Source organism: Macrosteles quadrilineatus, unplaced genomic scaffold (assembly GCF_028750875.1).
Source record: "Macrosteles quadrilineatus isolate MER2022 unplaced genomic scaffold, UCM_ALF_1.0 Scaffold_8__2_contigs__length_117827958, whole genome shotgun sequence".
Lineage (NCBI taxonomy): Eukaryota > Metazoa > Arthropoda > Insecta > Hemiptera > Cicadellidae > Macrosteles > Macrosteles quadrilineatus.
In genome coordinates this window covers 35,917,304-35,938,117 of record NW_026542601.1, presented here as the reverse complement: position 1 = coordinate 35,938,117, position 20,814 = coordinate 35,917,304, and the positions used below count along the sequence as shown (strand labels likewise).

The 20,814-nt window shown below is 35.3% G+C and overlaps 1 protein-coding gene across 1 annotated transcript in view; it reads right to left on the bottom strand.

Annotated features, from left to right (window-relative positions):
- The window catches only part of LOC128999649 (piwi-like protein Siwi), a 56,878-nt gene that overhangs the window by 22,422 nt on the left and 13,642 nt on the right, over nucleotides 1-20,814 (bottom strand). The window contains exons 4-7 of the mRNA XM_054426263.1: nucleotides 9,688-9,792; nucleotides 7,598-7,827; nucleotides 5,586-5,771; nucleotides 191-361 (exon numbers count right to left, since the gene is read on the bottom strand). Of these exons, the coding sequence (XP_054282238.1) occupies nucleotides 191-361; nucleotides 5,586-5,771; nucleotides 7,598-7,827; nucleotides 9,688-9,792 (692 nt within the window). The remainder of the gene's footprint in view (nucleotides 1-190; nucleotides 362-5,585; nucleotides 5,772-7,597; nucleotides 7,828-9,687; nucleotides 9,793-20,814) is intronic.

Here is a 20,814-nt window from a genome sequence, read left to right as displayed (position 1 = left end):
TCGCAGCCCCAGGGATGAAAAGGACTTTTAACTTGTTAGACAGCTCAAAAAAGAACCTTTATCACTGACTGAAAAGAATAGGCCACAGACGGTACAGCAGGTATTTAATTTAACCTTTTTATTTATCAAAATATGTTAGGTAATTATCTTTCTATAAAGCCTAAACATATGTGAAAAGTAAACTCCTTACCCTGTAATCACGTGGGTTGTTCTGTACTATAGAACATAACAGGTCCCAAACCGTGTCAGTTCTCAAGACCTTATGGATAATTTCCGAACACATTAAGACTTGGTTTTCGTGTTGTCTTATTGTTGTCTTATATCCTGGCCAGATTTCCAGGGCATACTCCGGCACATTTCTCTAAAACAGGACAATAGTTATGGAATAATTTTTGTCACGCTCAGTTCATTGTGCTTCGCCCCACTGGACTTTAACCCTTTCCACTCGAATTATTTTGCATGGCTGTTCCCTCACACTTGCATTTAATTTAAAGAAAAATGGCATGTTTTTGGTTTTTAGTGTTTTTTTAATCTAATATTAGTTATTTAATAAGGTTGAGCTATTGATTCTTATTCAGCATAAATTATTATACAATATAAACATAAAATTACAATTTTAGTTTTAAAATTTTATTTTCGGTATGGTCATAAATAAACAAAAGCAAAATAAATTTTTACAAAATCCATATATTTAGGCAAAATAAAAATATAAAACTTTTTTTAGAGTATTGAAAAAATATTATTTACATTCCTTATGTAAAAACAAACAAAAAATATCAATTACATAAACATTTACTTGTATTATTATGAATAAAATATGTAAATTTCTAAAATTTGAGTTTTTGGAATTTTTGGTTTCCACGGCGACTTCTGTTTCTTAGTTCTTTTGCCTATAATTTTCGAACAGGATTAGTAAACTGAGATGAACAGTATTTATCTGTAGGCCTATTTATTCATATAAACCGAAAATATAAATACACCAAAATTGTTATAGTAAACCAAAAATATAATTTTCATTTCAAATAATTTACTGGTCAAGGAGTCTGACAAAGAAAGTTCGTCATCCATTTTAACGTGAAATAAACAAAATTACCCGTTCACTTTACTAAATTATCGGTAATTAACCACTGAAAAATGTTTACTAAACAATAGTTACCCAAAACAAGTAAAATATAATATAAAAATCGCGATAACAGTCGCTGCGAACAAAGAATATAAACTAGCAGAAGCAGACGTTCAAGTAAACAAACACGAAACGAACCAAACTTATTTCAAAGCCAACTAAATCGTTCGTGGTTGTTTTCTTTGATCCAAGGGCAGCTAAAATAAATTGAGAAAACCATTGATCAGTCTTTCTTATCATTTTAAACATTTCTGCACTATATAAAGTGAGTTTAGAGTCGTTTAAAACAATGTCGCGGCAGCCGCGACATTCGAGTGGAAGCGTTAAAAATGGATGTCGCGGCCACCGCGACATACGAGCGGAAAGGGTTAAAGTTTCCATGTATTTTTAAATATACGTGAAAATTTAGTTAAGTTTATCAAACATATGATTCATTTCCTTTTAAAAACATCTGTCTTGATAAAAATAACCTCTTTCCCTTATGTCATTTTAATATTTACTTTTTCTGTTTATTTATCAGTTTACTTTCAAATACAATGATGACTGATGAAATGGATAGATCACCTTTATGGCCAATGTTTAAAAAAATTCCACTCGCTAAAAACATGAGAGCTAATCCAAGCGAATCAATATTTGCTGAATATCTTTTACGAATAGGGAATGGCCATGAGAGCTATCATAATGATCTTGGTGATTCATTGATACGTCTTCCACCACAATGTATTGTGAATGAAAATATCATTGACAAAATCTTCAGTGAAGGATTCTCTGAAGACGCTTTAAAAAAGACAAAAAATCATGCAATACTTTCACCAAAGAATGAACATTGTGACGAAATAAATAATAAAATAGTTTAGCAACTAAATAATGACAGTCAAGTTTACTATTCAGTGGACACATTGATTCAAGAAGAGGGGGACCAGTTATATGTAGCTGGTGAATTTCTTCACACTTTAGCACCAAGAGGTTTACCTCCTCAAAAATTATGCCTTTAAAAAGGTGTAACTGTAATTTTACTAAGGAATTTAAAACCACAAAAAGGACTGGTTAATGGAACCAGATTAATGGTAAAGAGATGAATAACAAAGTCCTAAATCTTGAAATTATTAGGTACTGAAAGTTCGGCTGGAAAACAAGTGTTACTGTCCCAATTAAGTTTATAACCAGCAGGAATTTTTCCCCTAAAATTCAAACGTCGACAGTTCCCATGTCGAGTCGCTTTTGCCATGACCATTACAAAAAGTCAAGGACAGACACTTGAAAAAGTTGGTCTTTATATGCCAGAGCCCTGCTTTCAGCATGGGGCATTGTACGTAGCAATGTCAAGATGCCGCACTTTTGATGATCTAAAAATAATGGTTAAAGAACAACGAAACCAAAGTCATCTGGCTAAAGACCTTAGAGTGTTAACAAAAAACATAGTATGGGAAGAGTTTTTTATTTAGGCTAACATTTTAAAAGTAAGATGACAATTTTAACTAGTTTGTCAGACAGTATTCTGAAAGCCTACTCTGTTAGAACCTTTACTTAAACAGTATCGAGTTTAACATTTTTATTTATTGTAATTAAAAGTTTAGCTCTTAAAAGTTTTTATTTTTTTAGTAGTGATAAGTTAAGAGTTAAAAGGTTATTTAAATTTGTTTAATATATTGAAATAAGTTAAGATTATTAACTGGAAATAACTAGTTTACGGCATAAAGAAATAATGCGGACGACAGGTTTACATCAAAGGACTGCTAATTAAATTATCAAATAATTTGAAATGATAATGTTGTGATTCACATAAACATTTGATTAAAATCTAAATAGGTTAGTAATAGCTTAACCCGTTCGCTACTGCAATAGTACGAAATTTTCCATTCACATGGACCAGCGACGCACATATGCGACGGCCGGTTTCCACCCATAGACTACTGTCGCATATATGCGACGGCTAGTCACATTAAAATAGACTGCCGACGCATATTTGCGTCGGGGTTCTAATGTTATTAAAATGCTTATATCTTTGTAACGGTCTATTAGAAGGCACTGAATTCCCTGCAGTGCCGCCGCTTGGTCTGTGGATATGATGATTGGTGACGTCATATAATAGTTGGAAAAACTGGTCTTTACTTTTCTGCATCACTGTATGTATGTATGCTGCATTATCCTATGTAGCTTTTATATTTGTTCAGTTATAAACTCAGGGTGTATACTATTTTATTAAAGTGAAATTCCAGGTTTTTTCCAGGTTTTTCCTGGTTTTTCAAAGTTTTTCCAGGTTCCCGAGTATTTCTTTGGTTCCACTTAAACTACAATCAATTTAAGACTTGCAGCTTAAGTATTCAATATAAACTTACATCAAATTTGTTTCAAAGTCCATAGTGAGCTAGTGTTGAAAAAGTAATAATCCTTATTTTAGTAATCATTTTCATTATCATCATTACTTAAGGCCACGGAAACATCTTCTCTCTCGATAGCAGCAAAATCCTGAATATTATCTTAATTTTTTATGAACACATTATCAACGGTGGCAAAATCCTGAATATTTCCTGCGGTCGTGTGGTCGCTTCCCACAGTGACGTAAACGTCATCACAGTCTTACGTTATCATGGAAAAATCCTGGACATCTCCCGCGGTATGTATACATTATCGCCGTCTCTCGCGATCACGGAAACGTAATCATCGTCATCCACGATCGCGGCTAAATCATGACCATCTGCGGCCGTGTAGACATAATCATAGCCTCCCGCAGTCACGGAAACGTCATATTCGTCGTCGTCCGCAATCTCGGCAAAATCATGAATATTTCCCGCGGCAGTGTAAACATCATCGTTGATCCCGCGGTCACGTAAACGTCATCGTCGTCGTCCGCGATCGCGGCTAAATCATGAACATCTGCGGCCTTGTAGACATAATCATAGCCTCCCGCAGTCACGGAAACGTCATATTCGTCGTCGTCCGCAATCTCGGCAAAATCATGAATATTTCCCGTGGCCGTGTCTACATCATCGTCGTCTCCTGCGGTCGCGGAAACGTCAACGTCGTTTCCCGCGGTCACGGAAACGTCATCGTCGTCGGCCGCAATCACGGCAAAAACATGAGCATATCACGCGGCCGTGTAGAAATCATCATCGTCGTCTTTCGCGGTCACGGAAACTTCATCGTCGTCTCCCACGGTCACGGAAACGTCATCGTCGTCTCCCGCGGTCACGGAAACGTCATCGTCGTCTCCCGCGGTCGCGGAAACGTCATCGTCGTCTCCCGCGGTCGCGGAAACGTCATCGTCGTCGGCCGCAATCACGGCAAAATCATGAGCATATCACGCGGCCGTGTAGAAATCATCATCGTCGTCTTTCGCGGTCACGGAAACGTCATCGTCGTCTCCCGCGGTCACGGAAACGTCATCGTCGTCTCCCGCGGTCACGGAAACGTCATCGTCGTCTCCCGCGGTCACGGAACGTCATCGTCGTCTCCCGCGGTCGCGGAAACGTCATCGTCGTCTCCCGCGGTCGCGGAAACGTCATCGTCGTCGGCCACTATCGCGGCAAAATCTTGAGCATTTCACGCGGCCGTTTAGAAATCATCATCGTCGTCTCCCGCGGTCACGGAAACGTCATCGTCGTCTCCCGCGGTCACGGAAACGTCATCGTCGTCTCCCGAGGTCACGGAAACGTCATCGTCGTCTCCCGCGGTCACGGAAACGTCATCGTCGTCGCCCGCAATCGCGGCAAGACGCATTTTACGACTACAATCTTCTACCGGGGCTAAAATAAAAATCCCGGAATCGGACCAAAAATCCCGGCTTTTTCCCGGTTTTTTCCAGGTCCCTTCAAATTCAAGGTTATTTCCCGGTTCTCCCGGTTTTCCCGGTTGGTATACACCCTGATAACTGTTCTTGAATAATCTGTTTATTTTTTACTTACTTTTACCTTAAAACACAAAAAATGAACTGTCGCATATATGCGACGTTTAGTCTATTTTAAGAAAACTGTGATAATTTTCACTATTGTCTTTGCTGTAGACCGGGCGTCGCAAATATGCGACATTACAAAAGGTTATAAAAAATACAAAGAAACAAGAATAATTTATTTACAAACACGATTGTAGCGTATTACAATGTAAATGATCACTGTTTTACAGGTTTTCGCCCGTGGTCTGTGTGGACTGTTATCCAAGTGACAGCCAGTCTATGTGTAAGATTCAAATGTATACCTCGGTCTGTGGCAATGACCGCGGCGTCGCATATATGCGACACTCAGTAACGAACGTGTTAAATAATAATTAATCAGAGAGCTGTCTCTTTTTAATACTTCAATTACAACTCACAATAATGCAAAAATGAACATTTAAATCATAACTCAATATTAGCAACAGAAACACAACTCCAAAGAGTAAAGTATTTAACAACTAATTCAAATTACCGTGTATTAGCTGTATTAAACTAATAACTTCTAAATTAAATCAAGACTGTAGAACAAACCTTGGCCACAGGGTCGAAGAAATCTCTGTTGATCAGTTTCAGACCCAACATTACGAAACACTTTCGTGCTAGAATGTTGAAAAATTGCAAGTAATGCGCATCTCCAACAAGCAATTCACCGACCAATTTGACGACAATTGTTACTTGTCCAGATCCATCAGCTCTTTCAGAGAAATACTCTTTTTCCTGACAACAAAAATAACATAATTCAATAAACCGCACAAATAATTTATCTTTATAGACATAGGGCATAGGGTATTTATTTATAATAGATTTATACTATACAAGCTGTTGTACCCGTGCTCTGCAAAGGGACACGAAATAGAAACATTTTGATCCGTACATCTGTTGTATAAAATAGTTACACATCCGCCAACCTCAACGCTTTTAGGAAACAAAATTCAACCTTTATGGCCTTTATTATAAAAGTTATGGAAACACTTATGGGTTTTTAATCTGGTAAGTAGTGGAAACTGTCATTTTGGTTTTGATTAATATCAAATCTTGTGTAGGCTGATATGTGAAAATCTTAAGAAATTTTTAAATAACATTTTCACATACATGAATTACCTTTAACTCCCTTAATTACATCTTTTTTCTTTATTAAGTTCAAAAACTACTAACTATTGAATTTAAATGATCAATTTTTTTAGGTCAGTCTTCTTTAATTTAATCACAAATCCTTCCAAATTCACTCACAATAAATCATTAACATCAGCTGTTATCTATATACTAGAATTTGAGCAATTGCAAAGTATGACGGGCGTTATTTCAAAACGAATAACAGTCATAATTTCCGATTGCTTAAAAGTGTCAACTCAAAGATAATGTAATCAATTACTCCACTCCAGTTATCGAAACTGAAAACAAACGCTTTTGTGTGTATCAAGTGTTTACTATGAACAGCTGTAATTAATACAAATTATTCATCCGTTTAAGTAAACAAAATCTTTTATCCATAAGAAATACATTGGGATTTTGATGGCCTGAGGGGCAAAGCCCGGGGACTTTTATTACAGGAGTTGGTGAAAGGGGGCATCTACACAAACAATACTTCATTTTGACACATCGTTTGTACAGATCTGTCCATTATTAACGGAGGAGTAGTGTTTCGTAGAAATCACCTTCACGTATTATATATAAGGATTCGATTCTTTGCGTCAAAATTGTGGGCGACTGGGAAGTCGTAGAATGAGGGAAGAGAACTCAAATTAAAGGTCTCAAACCCGTGACGGCAGGAAAAATAGTGAAATCCCCCAAATTTTAACAAAAAATTAGATATAACGTAAAATGTTCCCCATGAGAATAGCATTAGAAGCCATTTACTGCTGATTTTTGTTAACTTCAATACAGCTGATTTTGATTTATCATTAAGCCAGTAAGCAATATTACATTTGGATTACACTCATTTGCCAGTCAATTCTGCAACGTACTGTATACTATATAAAACCAGGGATAACGTCACCTATAATTATTCACATTTTTATTAATGTCTTAAGAAGTTGAAATCAATTGTTTTACACTGAGCAATTTGCAAACTTGCATATTTTAAAGTAAACTAGAGGACCCATGCTGTTCCGCAGCGTTAAAATAAATATAATATCTGAGAAATAATCAAATTTATGATTTTTGATTGAGTAATACAGTATCTTGAACTTAACTGATTTAAACGATCAATAGCTCAAATTAAAGCCTATAATTTACTGATTATTTTGAGTCTAAAACTATCTAAATGAAAGCAGAAAGAATTTTAAGTTTTATTAAAAGTTCATAGGACTATAATTTCCATTAATCTAAATTAAACCTAAAAAAAGATTGATACGGAAAATTTCAGATTTTTTGTGTTGTAAAATACACCCAAATTTTGTTCCACAGAAACATAATTACATCAATATATTTTCAAGTTAACTAATCAGTATTGACTTACTTAACAAAATAGAACAGGGAATTTGTGAGGCATAATTTCCTTTTTATAACCAACAATATTTTGCCAGATAAAAAAAAAAACTTACGTCTCCGATTTTCATCAGGTTTCCAACTCGAGAACTTGAATACATCACAGTTCCATCGAAAATGTACTGGCAACCGATATTCTTGTGTTGAACCCTCAACAAACTTTTTCTTTCGGATGTTAGGTCGATGTTTGGTTTAAAATCAACTCTAAACTGGTGCAAACACCAATCAGGCTTGTTAACCAAGCTAAAGTAATTAGCTTGCAGCTTGATGGGTTGTCCCGTTGTGCCTGAAATCAAACAAATGCTTATAAATTTATAATAGTATTTTGAAAACTGAGTACAAGGCAACTTAATCAACTTTGACTTTCCCTATTTCATTTAAAGGGCCCAAGTTCGAGAAATTGTTATCTGAAAGGATGTTAAAGGCAGTGGAACCGTCATACCTTACGGTTGTACCTGAACTCGCCGCTCTGTTTCACGACATCTTTAATAATTTAATACTTAACTTAAATACTTTTCAATGAAATGGCGACCTGTTAAAGATCGGTGACAACCTCTTGGTACGAACAAAATACATGGTTTGTTAATCTCATATTAATCGTGTGTTGAACACATTTAATCACTCACTTGTATCAAACAGCTAGAAATAGCTTCATTGTCCATTCACCACACCTCTTTTAAGAACATAAAAGTAAATCATAAAATAAGTAAACAAAAATGTAAACAAACAAACTATAGTGTCAATTGCATTGGCCAGCTGTTGTTCACTAAATTAATTGAATAACGTTAACTTCCAAAACATGCAAGGCGTAACCCCTTTGGAAATCACATGTGGGGCAGAGCCCTTAGGGAATTCGTCCATATCAACACTTTTCGGCAAATCTACACACTCTAAGCTTCATTTTGATATGCCATATGCCTATATTTTTATTTGGTAAATGGCCTTAACCGTTTATATATTGTATCACTTTAATAATATAATAGATGGTATTGGCAAACAGACACATACTTTCTCCGATTAGCTTATCTCAAATCCTCATAATGTGAGTGGTGGGAGAAACTATAAATAGCCTATTTGATAGGTAAAATCGTAAAAATTGCAATGACTATTGAACTGCAATTTTTACAGCATTGGGGGTTGTACCATTTTCTAAAAGGAATATAACATACTAAATTTGTATATAATCTGGAAATGCTATACATACAGACTATGAACAGACATACACAGACATTACTTTGAAAACCTCTTTTTTGGGTTCAGGGAGACCCAAAACAGATAGTATATATCCAGCCAAAACTCAAACTCATAACATTTGACAAAAACAAGACTGTCTCCATAAATTGTGTATAGCTGTAAAAAGTAAAAATCCCATTCATTTAACAGCCACACATTACATTCTGAAGTTGATACCTTAAGGTCATGTTGAACTAGAACCCCTTTATTAACATATAGCCAAGGAAGTTATCAATTTGTACATCTTCACTTTTTCATGATTATTAAACTGTAATTATTGTGAAATCAGTAGCCTATACTATACAGTACCATAAGAGATACTTTCAATCTCAATTTTCCTAGATGAAGGCTGTCAAGACTCTTTAAGATTTTTTTCAGTAGAAAATCAATTAGGCCTACTTGTTGGTCAACTCTTGATACACAATGAAGATGTTTATACAATCGTAAAAGAATTAAACTAAAAACCGCCAATTTTCTTTGACTTGACCTAGGCAAATACAAAATATGTATTGCTTACACAATATTTCAAGAGACTTACATAAACAAACATTAGCTTACATGCAAAATTTAGTTAAAAACACCAATAAGTCTAAAATTACAAAACGTTAATCAAGTTTGTGATTACTAGTAAAACAATATGGTATTAAAAGGATTTTTTAGAAAAATTAGTTTAGCAATCTTTAATACTTTCAACAATTTAGATTTAACAATAATTTATTTTCAATCTACTCTCTAAAAAAGTCCTGCAGCCTATTAGGAAAAAACATTAAATAAAATTGAGACTAGCTGGTTACCCACTTGACTAAGCAACATGACATTGTGGTTAGTGTTTTTTGAGTTATGTATTAGGCCTACACAAAAAAAGAATATGATCATACTTATTTGATCTAACATTGCCTTCTTTTACATTTACCTTTTTTAGATACCAAGGTTTCTGGGCGGGTTCTTAAGGTATCTACATAAATCTGTCTCTTCCCTCTCATATTTCCTCGGCCCACAGGAGCACCGTTTCCTGAGCCTGTAATATAGAATAACAATTGAAACAGTGATAAGTAGGCCTACTAATCAATTTCATCCCACTTGGGCATACTGTTGTTATACCTTACTAAAATAGAATCATTTATGTGTACTTATAAACCTCTGAACTTAATAGTTACGCAATATAGTTTAAACTAAATGTTGTCTGTGTTTTAAAATAAATAAATTAGTATCAGGAATCTATTTTTCCTGGAGTCAATACATGATATTGAACATCGCATGGTATTCAGAATTAAAAGTTTTTTACTGTTGAGTAAACCATGTCTTAGCCAGAATACTATAACTAAAGCGGTGTTTACACTGTCATGGGGCCACGTCAAAATCAGGCGTGTAGGCTTTCTCGAGAAGCGTGGCCAGGTCTCGTGTAAACAGTGGAGACGTGAGAGAAACAGACGTGGCAACCCAATACGCCTGTTACCCACGCCCTTTAAGACTAACCTGCTACGCCTGTTGCAGGCGTGGCTAGACGGCGTAAGGAGTTATCGTCTTCCGTCTCGTCGATGTGTGTACTATGAGTTTAACTATTGCTCTTTAAAGTCAGTGGTTGTCATCTTAGTTTTTAAGTTCGGTACCATGGTGAAAACAAAAAAATCTATAACATTGACACAAATCGAATCAATTGAAACGGTGAAAACAAAGCAATCTTTAAAATTAATGGTAGGTCAAACCATTTGAATGCTTGAACTGTATCAAAGTGAACCTTGTTTATTTAATATAAATATTGCAAGCTACAGCTTGGTTTCTATCTTTTAACAACACTTAAATGTCGTGCTATATCTTCAGCTAAAATAACAATCACTGCAGCACACCCTTCAATAATTAATCTGTTAGCACAATCCATATAGTCCAGGATCTGAAGGGGGTTGAGCATGCATGAAAAGGGTGACGCAATTTTATTTCTGATTATTGTTATAGGCACTATAGTGATCACGAAAACGCATGTCGTCGCCCCCCAGCGTGGTCGACAACCCGGGGGGGAGGGGGGCAATATGGCGGGGGGCGCCGTTTACTAAAACGCCTATAGCTCGAGAACTATTCTAGGTAGAACATTGCAATAAACGTCAATTTACTCAAAAAATTATGATCTTTAAAAATGTTAATGTAGTGAAATTCGTATCTTTGATGGTTTTTTAGTTATTTTATATTGAAGCTAAAAATCAATATGGGGTTATGGGGTTGAAATAGGTTTTTCCCATTTTTGACCCTAATAACCAAACAATTTGCAATTTATTTCTTAACCCATTTTGTAGAGCTTAAAAAAAGAAATAATTTAGTATAGCAAAGGGCTGTTGTATGCCTAACGGTTATGGATATAGTTAAAAAAAACTTAAATTCAAAATGCCCATGTTATTCTTACGGAGAATCAAAAAAACGGTTGTAGTTTGCTTATATATGGATATATTATAATCAAATTTGGCAATTTTGTTTAATTCATACTAAGCTATCAACATTTCAATATAAAACTCACCTCAATACCTTCCCTGTAGCAGCAAACCTAGGTACTCATTATAATTCATTTTATTTAAATAGGAAATAAAGCTGACAGTTTTAAGGGAATATTTGAGTATAATATAATATTGAGTCTGCAGGTTTACTGCGGCAGGGGTACCTTTTAAAGCAACCGAAATTACAAGTACCAAGAGACACCTTTTAAGGATAAACATAGCTTTTATGTTTGTAGATCTATGAATAAAAAAAACTGATGAAAAATCAGGAAGAAATTATAGGAAAAACTGTTCTTTACTTAGGTTATTTTTACTTTACAATTAAATTTAAATATAAATGCTGGGACATTTCATAATAGTATCATGAGATATCAAAGTGTTGTAGGTTATATTATTTCACATACCGTACCTTTAGTTTGACAATATGGACTGCAATGTTGATAACAGTGACCGAAACTACAAAAGGAGTTTGAATGTTGTATAAAATAATTTCCTTTAGAATAACGAACAAAATATACTTTATATAAAAAAAATCTTTTTATTTTAACAAACTATATTTACAAGTATTGTAATAGTGATACACGTCTTAATACATAATTTCCCATTAAGACATTTTTTAATGAAGTTGTATGTTTTTAATTTGAGTTTTTTCTCTCGTTCATTACACAATATATGTAACTACACTTATTCTTCTTCTTCAGAATACATTTTAGTTAGTGGGTTTTTGCAATTGTCCTTACAAGTGCAATAACTACAGCAAGATGAATGGTTTACAAAGCATATACAAGACGTTTTTTTGCAGTTTTTACACGAGCAAGGTGGGATTAAAGTGTCTGGTATGGCTGGCTTTGTCATCAATAGGGGCTTTAATGTCTTATTTTCATCCAAGAAAAAACCAAATTGTGTCAAGTCCAAAGGCTCCACAAATGGAATAGTGGAATTTTGCCAATAGTACAGTTGAGCGGTGCACCGAAGGATATGTTGGCGGAATGAGTTGGATGTGCATGGCAAACAACCAATGTCATTTACTGCTGATGGGGATGACAAGAAATGAATATATCGGCTTTCATCACAAGTAATTCCCTTTTTCTTAATAATTTTTAAGTATACAACTTCTAGTTGTCGAAGTTGAGCATCATCTAGGTCTTGTTTATATAACAGGTGGAGCGTATCTAGAACAAATTCTGATTTTTTTGCTAAGTTGAAAGCATACTTTTTAGTACCTACTTTACTTGTTGAGTCACAGCCGGTAAATGCATGTAGAGCTGGTAGATGTTTAGATAATTTTTCGTTCAGTGCTTCGGAAGCTAAATGACATCCCAGAGCCCTTTTCCTTTCTCCAGTGCCAGCTACTAACCACAAGGTATGACAGCCAATATCCTTAAAATAATGCCAGAATGAAACCGCTAATACAAACACGTCTGTGTCTGGGCTGTGAATTATAAGGTTTACACCTTTCCCATTTCGCAATGAGTCATATGCATGAAGGAAGATCCTGGTATCTGCTTCGTTCTGATTGGAATTTAGGGTTGTATAGTCTTTTATTAGTTGGTCTTCTGATTTTACATAACAGTTATTTTCATTTTCAAAACTACCTGATACAAAAAATTGTTTTTCAGCAGGGACGGTTATGTTATGGACTATGTAATCCGAAATGTACTTAACAAGGTTTCTTTTGTTTTCGGGAATAGCTATGTAACGAGGCCACTGTTTTGGTATCTTGGTTAAATCGCTGTGAATTTTGATAAGCAATGGTGACTTTCCTGAACTTCTCAAATCATTTTCCCCATTTTTAATTGATGTACTGATGTTACTGTATCGATCATACACAAGGTCCACTCGTATCGTTGTACTGTTTTGGAGAAAACGTTCTACTTGCTTAAGTTGAAGATCTGCAAAGTCTTTAAAGGTTTCTATCTTTGATAACACATTGTTTGGGACAGTATGAACCAATGCCATTCCATCGATAACTTGTACTTTGTTATCGAGGAAATATATTTCTTCCAAACGTCTACTACAGGAAGTGTCACTTTCAATAATATTCATCAAGTCTGCCTTGATACTTTTCTTTAGCTGGCCAGTAGAGTGAGCCAAACTGGGTGGATAGTCTAATAGCTCGTGGCTCAACAAATCCTGGATATGAATGTTTCTTTGATTTGCTAGCATCACTTTTGAACTAACGTTTGTTAGCAGAGGAGCTTTCCTTGTTTCTTTTAGCTGTTTTGCATGTGGTGTTGAAGACATTGTCATAACAGGATTTCTCTCGATAGGCTCGTATAAACCCTTAATCTTTTCAATAATTCTCTGCCTTTTGAACTTTTCCAAGAGACAATCCCCATTTTCTTTGATGTTTAACAGGAATTTTGATGCCGCTTCTGTGACAATAACTCCACTCACTATGTTTCTCAATTCTGGTGTGACGTTTTCAAAAGGATTGTCATGATCATTAATAAAATTAATCACAAGTTTGACATCATTTTCATCTCTTTCTATCCTCGTATTACTCCATTCTTTGTGAACAAATTCTTCAACGTCACCTGTAGGGTCCTGAAATATGTCGCAAAACTCTTCTAAGGATCGACAAATACCAGTTTTAAAATGGTACAACAAACACCAATTTTGCATAGCACTTTCATTGGAAGTTATTCCAATGAGACCACCCTGTACTTTAGAAGAGCGAATAAGAGTCTGTTCGAGAGCATGATCCGTGGCCACGTTGTTAAATTTTCCTGCTTTTCTCTTAACAGAAAAGTGTCCTTGACTAAACGCAGTCTTCAACTCCTGAGGTAAGCGGGCCATATCTGCAAGGTAAAATATGCATCCTCTGACGTAGTTAACATGGTTGAATAGTAGGAGATAAGGCACCATTTTAGTTACAACACACAAATGTAAATCCCAGTTACCATCTCTTTCAGCTCTGACACAGTCTAGCAAAATTTCCACCATTTCACAATATTGACACCAGTATTTGAAGGTTTCGTTAGTAGACGATTTATCTTTAAGAAACTCTTTGAATGCGATGAAAAATGGGGTTCCTTCTTCTATTATCATTTCATAATTAGCTGAAACATTATCATTGCCACATAATGCGGCTTGCTGTAAGGATAACACATGATTTTTAATCTCTGACAGACTTTCTGCGTTGCTTTCTTTGAGAAATAGTTTCAGTTGAAGTCTACGCAATGCTTCGTACATTAATTTATGCACTCTGATACCCCTGTTGTATTGTACACCTCTCAAAATAGCCTGCAACGTATTTTCACCGTAGATTCCTGTTTCAATAAATATATCAGAGAAACCACTCTCGTTTACATACTGTCCAATTATACCTAACCAGTTTTTTGCTAAATGGAAGGCACCAATTCTCAAAATTAAATGGTTAAACTCCTTACTTTGTACTTGTATTAGCTTGGCAATCAGATAAATTGCCATATCACAGGATAATACAGAGTACTTCCGCCCCAACTGATCATTAATGGAAACATAGTTTTTCATAACAGTGTAAACCGTATCTGTCGTAGTGGGTGGTGCTGGAAATAACGTACAAAATCCAATATTTGTAGTGGGTAAAACAGACTTTGAAATCATTTGATGGAAAGGTGTCCAACCAGGACACATAGCAGTTGCTGGTAGTGAGCTATCAAAGTTTATAGATTCATGTTCCATTCTGCAAAGAACCCAAACCAAATCACTGAAATTATCATGTTTAAGACTGTCTGTTACATTTGTTGTATCAAAGTTTTCTGGATAGACTAGTGGCTTCTTTTTTATTCCGGTACATTTCTTGATTGTCTGGCAAGGTATAATATCAGTGTAACTAGCTTCTGTTTGAGGTACAGGTGTTCTTGCAATGTGGTTTGGCTGTTGGTCACGGTCACTTGATGTCTGGTATAACACCATTGCAGTGACATGGGTTGTTCTTTTTCCATCTAATGTTTCCTCTTTGAAGTCATCATTGTCTACTGCTCCATGGAGAAAAAGGTTGGGATCACGAAGTATATTTGTGGGTAAAGGTACACTCTCTGTTTTATTTTTTATTAAAATATCACTGGCTGCTTGATTATCTATTCTCTTCAGGCACGGGTAACTGATGCAATGTCCGAGTTTGTTGAGGACAGTAATGAGTGCTTTTGATCGGCTGAAGTGATGTACGTATTGTGCTAACGAAACATGTTTTGGAGTTAAATCTCCATCGGTAATAAGATAATACAAATCCATGTAAATTGAGAAACACTTCCTCCGTACTTCGTCATTTAGCATTCGATCCGTACCAAGCAATGTAGAAAAAAATGAATCCCACTGAGGTTGAAATTTAAAGTTATTAAATTCCTCTGTAATTAGTGTATCGTTGCTCACGAATCCCTTCATTTTAAATGAGTTTGTCTTTAATTCCTCTTTCATGTCTTCCACATTAAGAGAGTTATCAGAAATATTTCGAATGGTTTCCACAAGATCGTTAGCTTTAATTGAGGCTTTGTAGACAAGAGGAGATTTTGATCGATTGAGGGGTTGGGAAAAACACAACTCTTCTCCATAATGTTGAGCCAATAACTTTTTTACAGACCTATTGTCTATTATAGAATCCACATTTTCACATAACTGTTTAAGTCTTGCTGTGATTGCACTCAGCTCAAAACATTTGATGTTTAATTCCTCGTCTATTTCGTTTAAAAGTGTAGAAAATGCGATATCTATATCTGAAGTAGACAGTGTGTTTAGTGATATGTTGTTGATTTCGGATTCTCCTGTAACACCTTGCTCGGGTATTTGAGTTGTATTTTCCTGCTTAAAATATGATAGTAAGCAAAGCTTATGATATAATATGTCTGCTGTAAGAATATCCTTTACACAAGAAAAAGGACTTAGCCTAATACAGACTTGATCTTGCATTTCGCGGCAGAGTTTTAAGAGTTTAGTCGCACACTCTACCTCACTTACTCTATAAGTTGTCTTAACCTTCTTTTTTGTTTCTTTTTGGCAAAAAACACATCTGTTATAGTCACACTCGGGAACATCACTTGGTGACGATATCGTGGACGATGAAAAAATACTCGTTTGTAGGTCATTTTCAGATTCACAAAAATCATCTACTTCTGCAGTAGTTTGCTGTTTGATTTTTCGAGTAATATTATTGTCACTAACATATGACGAATAACAATATCGGTGCCATTTTAATGTTATCCCATTGTTAGAATCAATTAGATTAGCTATATTATCTTTTCTTAATATACTGCTCTCTCTAATTCTTTCTATACTAATCTCTTTAGGTTTAAAAACAAAAACTAGGTCTCTTTTATCTTGACATATTAAACAGAGATTTTGGTCAAAAACCTTTTTCTTTTTCTCACTATTTACAAGGTAAGCCATTTAAACATTTTAAAGTTACTACTCATGTTCGATATGACGATATGATAGAGTATGAGAACTGTAAAGGCAGAGTAGGCCTACTGTGGAATTGAACTATACTATTAGCAAAACGGGAGTGCCGATGGAAACTTGTGGGGTTGCGTGCGTTTGAAGGGACTTGACTTGGTCTCCATCGGCACTCCCGTTTTGCTACCACTGTAACACAAATATAAATAGGATACGACATTTCACTGTACAAAACTGAACACAGACTTAACACTTGGAATCAACCGCACAAACAATTATTTACTTAGTTTTTACCACGAAACAACGCACGTAATCCATTGCGTCTGATTCTTCATTTATTTTGTCAATCAGCTGATGTGCATTGTTGCATTATTTCCAACACGGTTTAGTGTTATGGAAATGTATTGTGAATAATATCATAGACTAACGAACACAAGTAGACTTCTCATCTCATTGTTAATTCTAAAGCTTTGTTCATATCTAGTTCATGTTGGCGACACTGGGCGCTAGTGTACACAAAATTGTATTTCTATTGTTTTACGGTTGATTTTATGATGACTGTTTTTTTTCCGGATATGAAAAAGGGACGAGCTATTGTTTATGGTATATTGATTTATTTGGCTTCATAAGTTTTAAAAATATATGAAATAACAAGAAACAAATTTTATTTAATAAAAACACACCTCTGGTACCAGATGATCTACAAGGATGACAAATTTACCTTTAAGAAGTATTTTTAATCTACAATATTTTTAATTGTATTAAGACGTGTATCACTATTACAATACTTGTAAATATAGTTTGTTAAAATAAAAAGATTTCTTTTATATAAAGTATATTAATATATAGATAGATTTTGTTCGTTATTCTGAAGGAAATTATTTTATACAACATTCAAACTCCTTTTGTAGTTTCGGTCACTGTTATCAACATTGCAGTCCATATTGTCAAACTAAAGGTACGGTATGTGAAATAATATAACCTACAACACTTTGATATCTCATGATACTATTATGAAATGTCCCAGCATTTATATTTAAATTTAATTGTAAAGTAAAAATAACCTAAGTAAAGAACAGTTTTTCCTATAATTTCTTCCTGATTTTTCATCAGTTTTTTTTATTCATAGATCTACAAACATAAAAGCTATGTTTATCCTTAAAAGGTGTCTCTTGGTACTTGTAATTTCGGTTGCTTTAAAAGGTACCCCTGCCGCAGTAAACCTGCAGACTCAATATTATATTATACTCAAATATTCCCTTAAAACTGTCAGCTTTATTTCCTATTTAAATAAAATGAATTATAATGAGTACCTAGGTTTGCTGCTACAGGGAAGGTATTGAGGTGAGTTTTATATTGAAATGTTGATAGCTTAGTATGAATTAAACAAAATTGCCAAATTTGATTATAATATATCCATATATAAGCAAACTACAACCGTTTTTTTGATTCTCCGTAAGAATAACATGGGCATTTTGAATTTAAGTTTTTTTTAACTATATCCATAACCGTTAGGCATACAACAGCCCTTTGCTATACTAAATTATTTCTTTTTTTAAGCTCTACAAAATGGGTTAAGAAATAAATTGCAAATTGTTTGATTATTAGGGTCAAAAATGGGAAAAACCTATTTCAACCCCATAACCCCATATTGATTTTTAGCTTCAATATAAAATAACTAAAAAACCATCAAAGATACGAATTTCACTACATTAACATTTTTAAAGATCATAATCTTTTGAGTAAATTGACGTTTATTGCAATGTTCTACCTAGAATAGTTCTCGAGCTATAGGCGTTTTAGTAAACGGCGCCCCCCGCCATATTGCCCCCCTCCCCCCCGGGTTGTCGACCACGCTGGGGGGCGACGACATGCGTTTTCGTGATCACTATAGTGCCTATAACAATAATCAGAAATAAAATTGCGTCACCCTTTTCATGCATGCTCAACCCCCTTCAGATCCTGGACTAATAACCCACCCGTAAATAAAAATGAACACGCCTTTAATGAATACGCAATATATGGGACGGTACCGTGGCACCACGTCATTTGCATACGGCTGTCCATTGGCCACGCCTGTTATGGACGTGGTAATACGGCAGTGTAAACACCGCTTTAGATTTTGATACATGTTTCACCACAAAAGCCACCAAATCCCTCCCCAAAGACCAATGCAACAGCTTCCTACTCAGAAGGTGGGAACTATCCTACCAATACATTACTGACTCCAGAAACCCACCTAACCTTAACATTCAGATATTCCAACTGACCCTTCCCTCAGCTAGCTTCACATTTTGTTCTCTGCACTTTTAATCAACCAACATTTGAATATATCAGTTTGTGTGTATAGTTGCACATAGCAACAGAATTTTTTTACAATTCAAACTACAGTTGGCAACACTGGAGTGGAACTTTCACTGCCAGTCAAAGTCTTCTTTCTTCTTCCTTCTGATGAAGACCATAACTGGGACGAAATATTAAGGTTTCTGTGTTGTGTTATATGTTTTATGTGTGCTACCTAGGCTAACTTGGACTCTGTTTACCAGGTAAGCTAGCTCAGGGGTCTCCAACCTACCAGATCCGGCCCACTAAAGGCTAGTACTCACTAGGACACCCGGTCGCTTATCAACCGGCGATCTGGTTGACGAGCGACCAAATTGCACAAATGTCGCCGTGTGTGTACGTGTCTGTCAATTTGGTTGACGGCGATTTGTAGGTTGCCAGGCAACTTTTTGGTTTTCGGACATGTATCGAAAATGTATCGGAAACCTGGGGGTTTCCGATCAACCATTTTATCGCCGGGCAATAAGATTTCTCAAAAAACTAGAGTGTGTACGCTTCAGCGACCAAGTTGATCAACTAAAGACGGCTAGCGCATGCGCAGTACAACGAAAAATGAACTGACGAAACAAACCACTGCTAAAATCTCAATCTGACGTCCTTTTTTTCTATGTGAGGTGTCACTGGTTGCTTAGTATGACGGAAACTGTCATCTGACATATGTAAATAGTTCTTAAAATCCTGAGGATTTTTAAGTCGAAAAGCTCATAGGAGTGCCGATGTGGCTGGCTGTAACTATTTCTACGTTAAAGCCACCCTTTAACCCAAAATCTTCTAAACAATTTCTATCTTCTTCTCTACTTCCCACAGTTTTTAATATAATCAAAACTTCGGCAGCTATTTCCTCTCCGTCGGGGGCATGGTGTTGTCATTTAGGTTCACACTTTAAAGCGTGAACCAGAACAAAACAAATTGTCTATCCCCACCAAATTTTGATTGATTTCCAGCTTGGTTGAAAGTGCTAGGTATCCTAGTGTGTACCACCCAGCAATAAAACGTTCAATCATCAACTTAGTCGCTCGTCAATTAGGTCGCCGGTTGATAAGCGACCGGGTGTCCTAGTGAGTACTAGCCTTAACAGATTTTAGTTTTGTAATTTTATTACCATTATTCTTAGTTGGTGTGGTTTTTGTAACAGCAGGCCTACAAAATGTCCAATGGTTTGACAGAGGGTAAAAGAAAAATAATTTTTTAAATAAAAGAAAATTAAATTTTTTAATCTTGTATGTTAATTGTAAACAAACATTCTGTCAAAATACTCAAAATGTATGTTAAAAATAAAGTAGACCTACAAGTAGCCTACCGTACTGTTAAACAAAACAATTATTGTAGATTGAAAATTGTACTGAATAATGTAATAGGCTCATACAATAGTAGTTATAGAAATCAAATAAAAACCTAGACTTAGGCCTAACTCACTATAATCCATTGTATTCCATGCACATTAGAACCCCAAGAAAAAATAGAATGAACGAAGAGAAAGTATAATGATGTTTTTATGTTGTTATCTTTAAATCCCTTTTTAGGAGTGCTACTATTGTCTTTATGAATGATTTTATACTTATTTATGAGTTATCTAATGTTTTACAAGTTTACAGAATAATTATTTTCAACCACGGGAACATCAATTTATAATTATCAACTTATAACAGACTGGCTGTTACCCACGGGCTCCACCCCGTTTTACTACATTAAGTATTAATAAAACTACAAGGTGTTAGCCCGTCCTACGTACGGGAATTCAGTAGTCAGTTAAAACTGTGTACAATTCAGATCAGCTAGTTTACACATATAAAGACAAAGTTTCTTGCAGTTTTAATGTGAAAAATAATCTTGTAAACAAA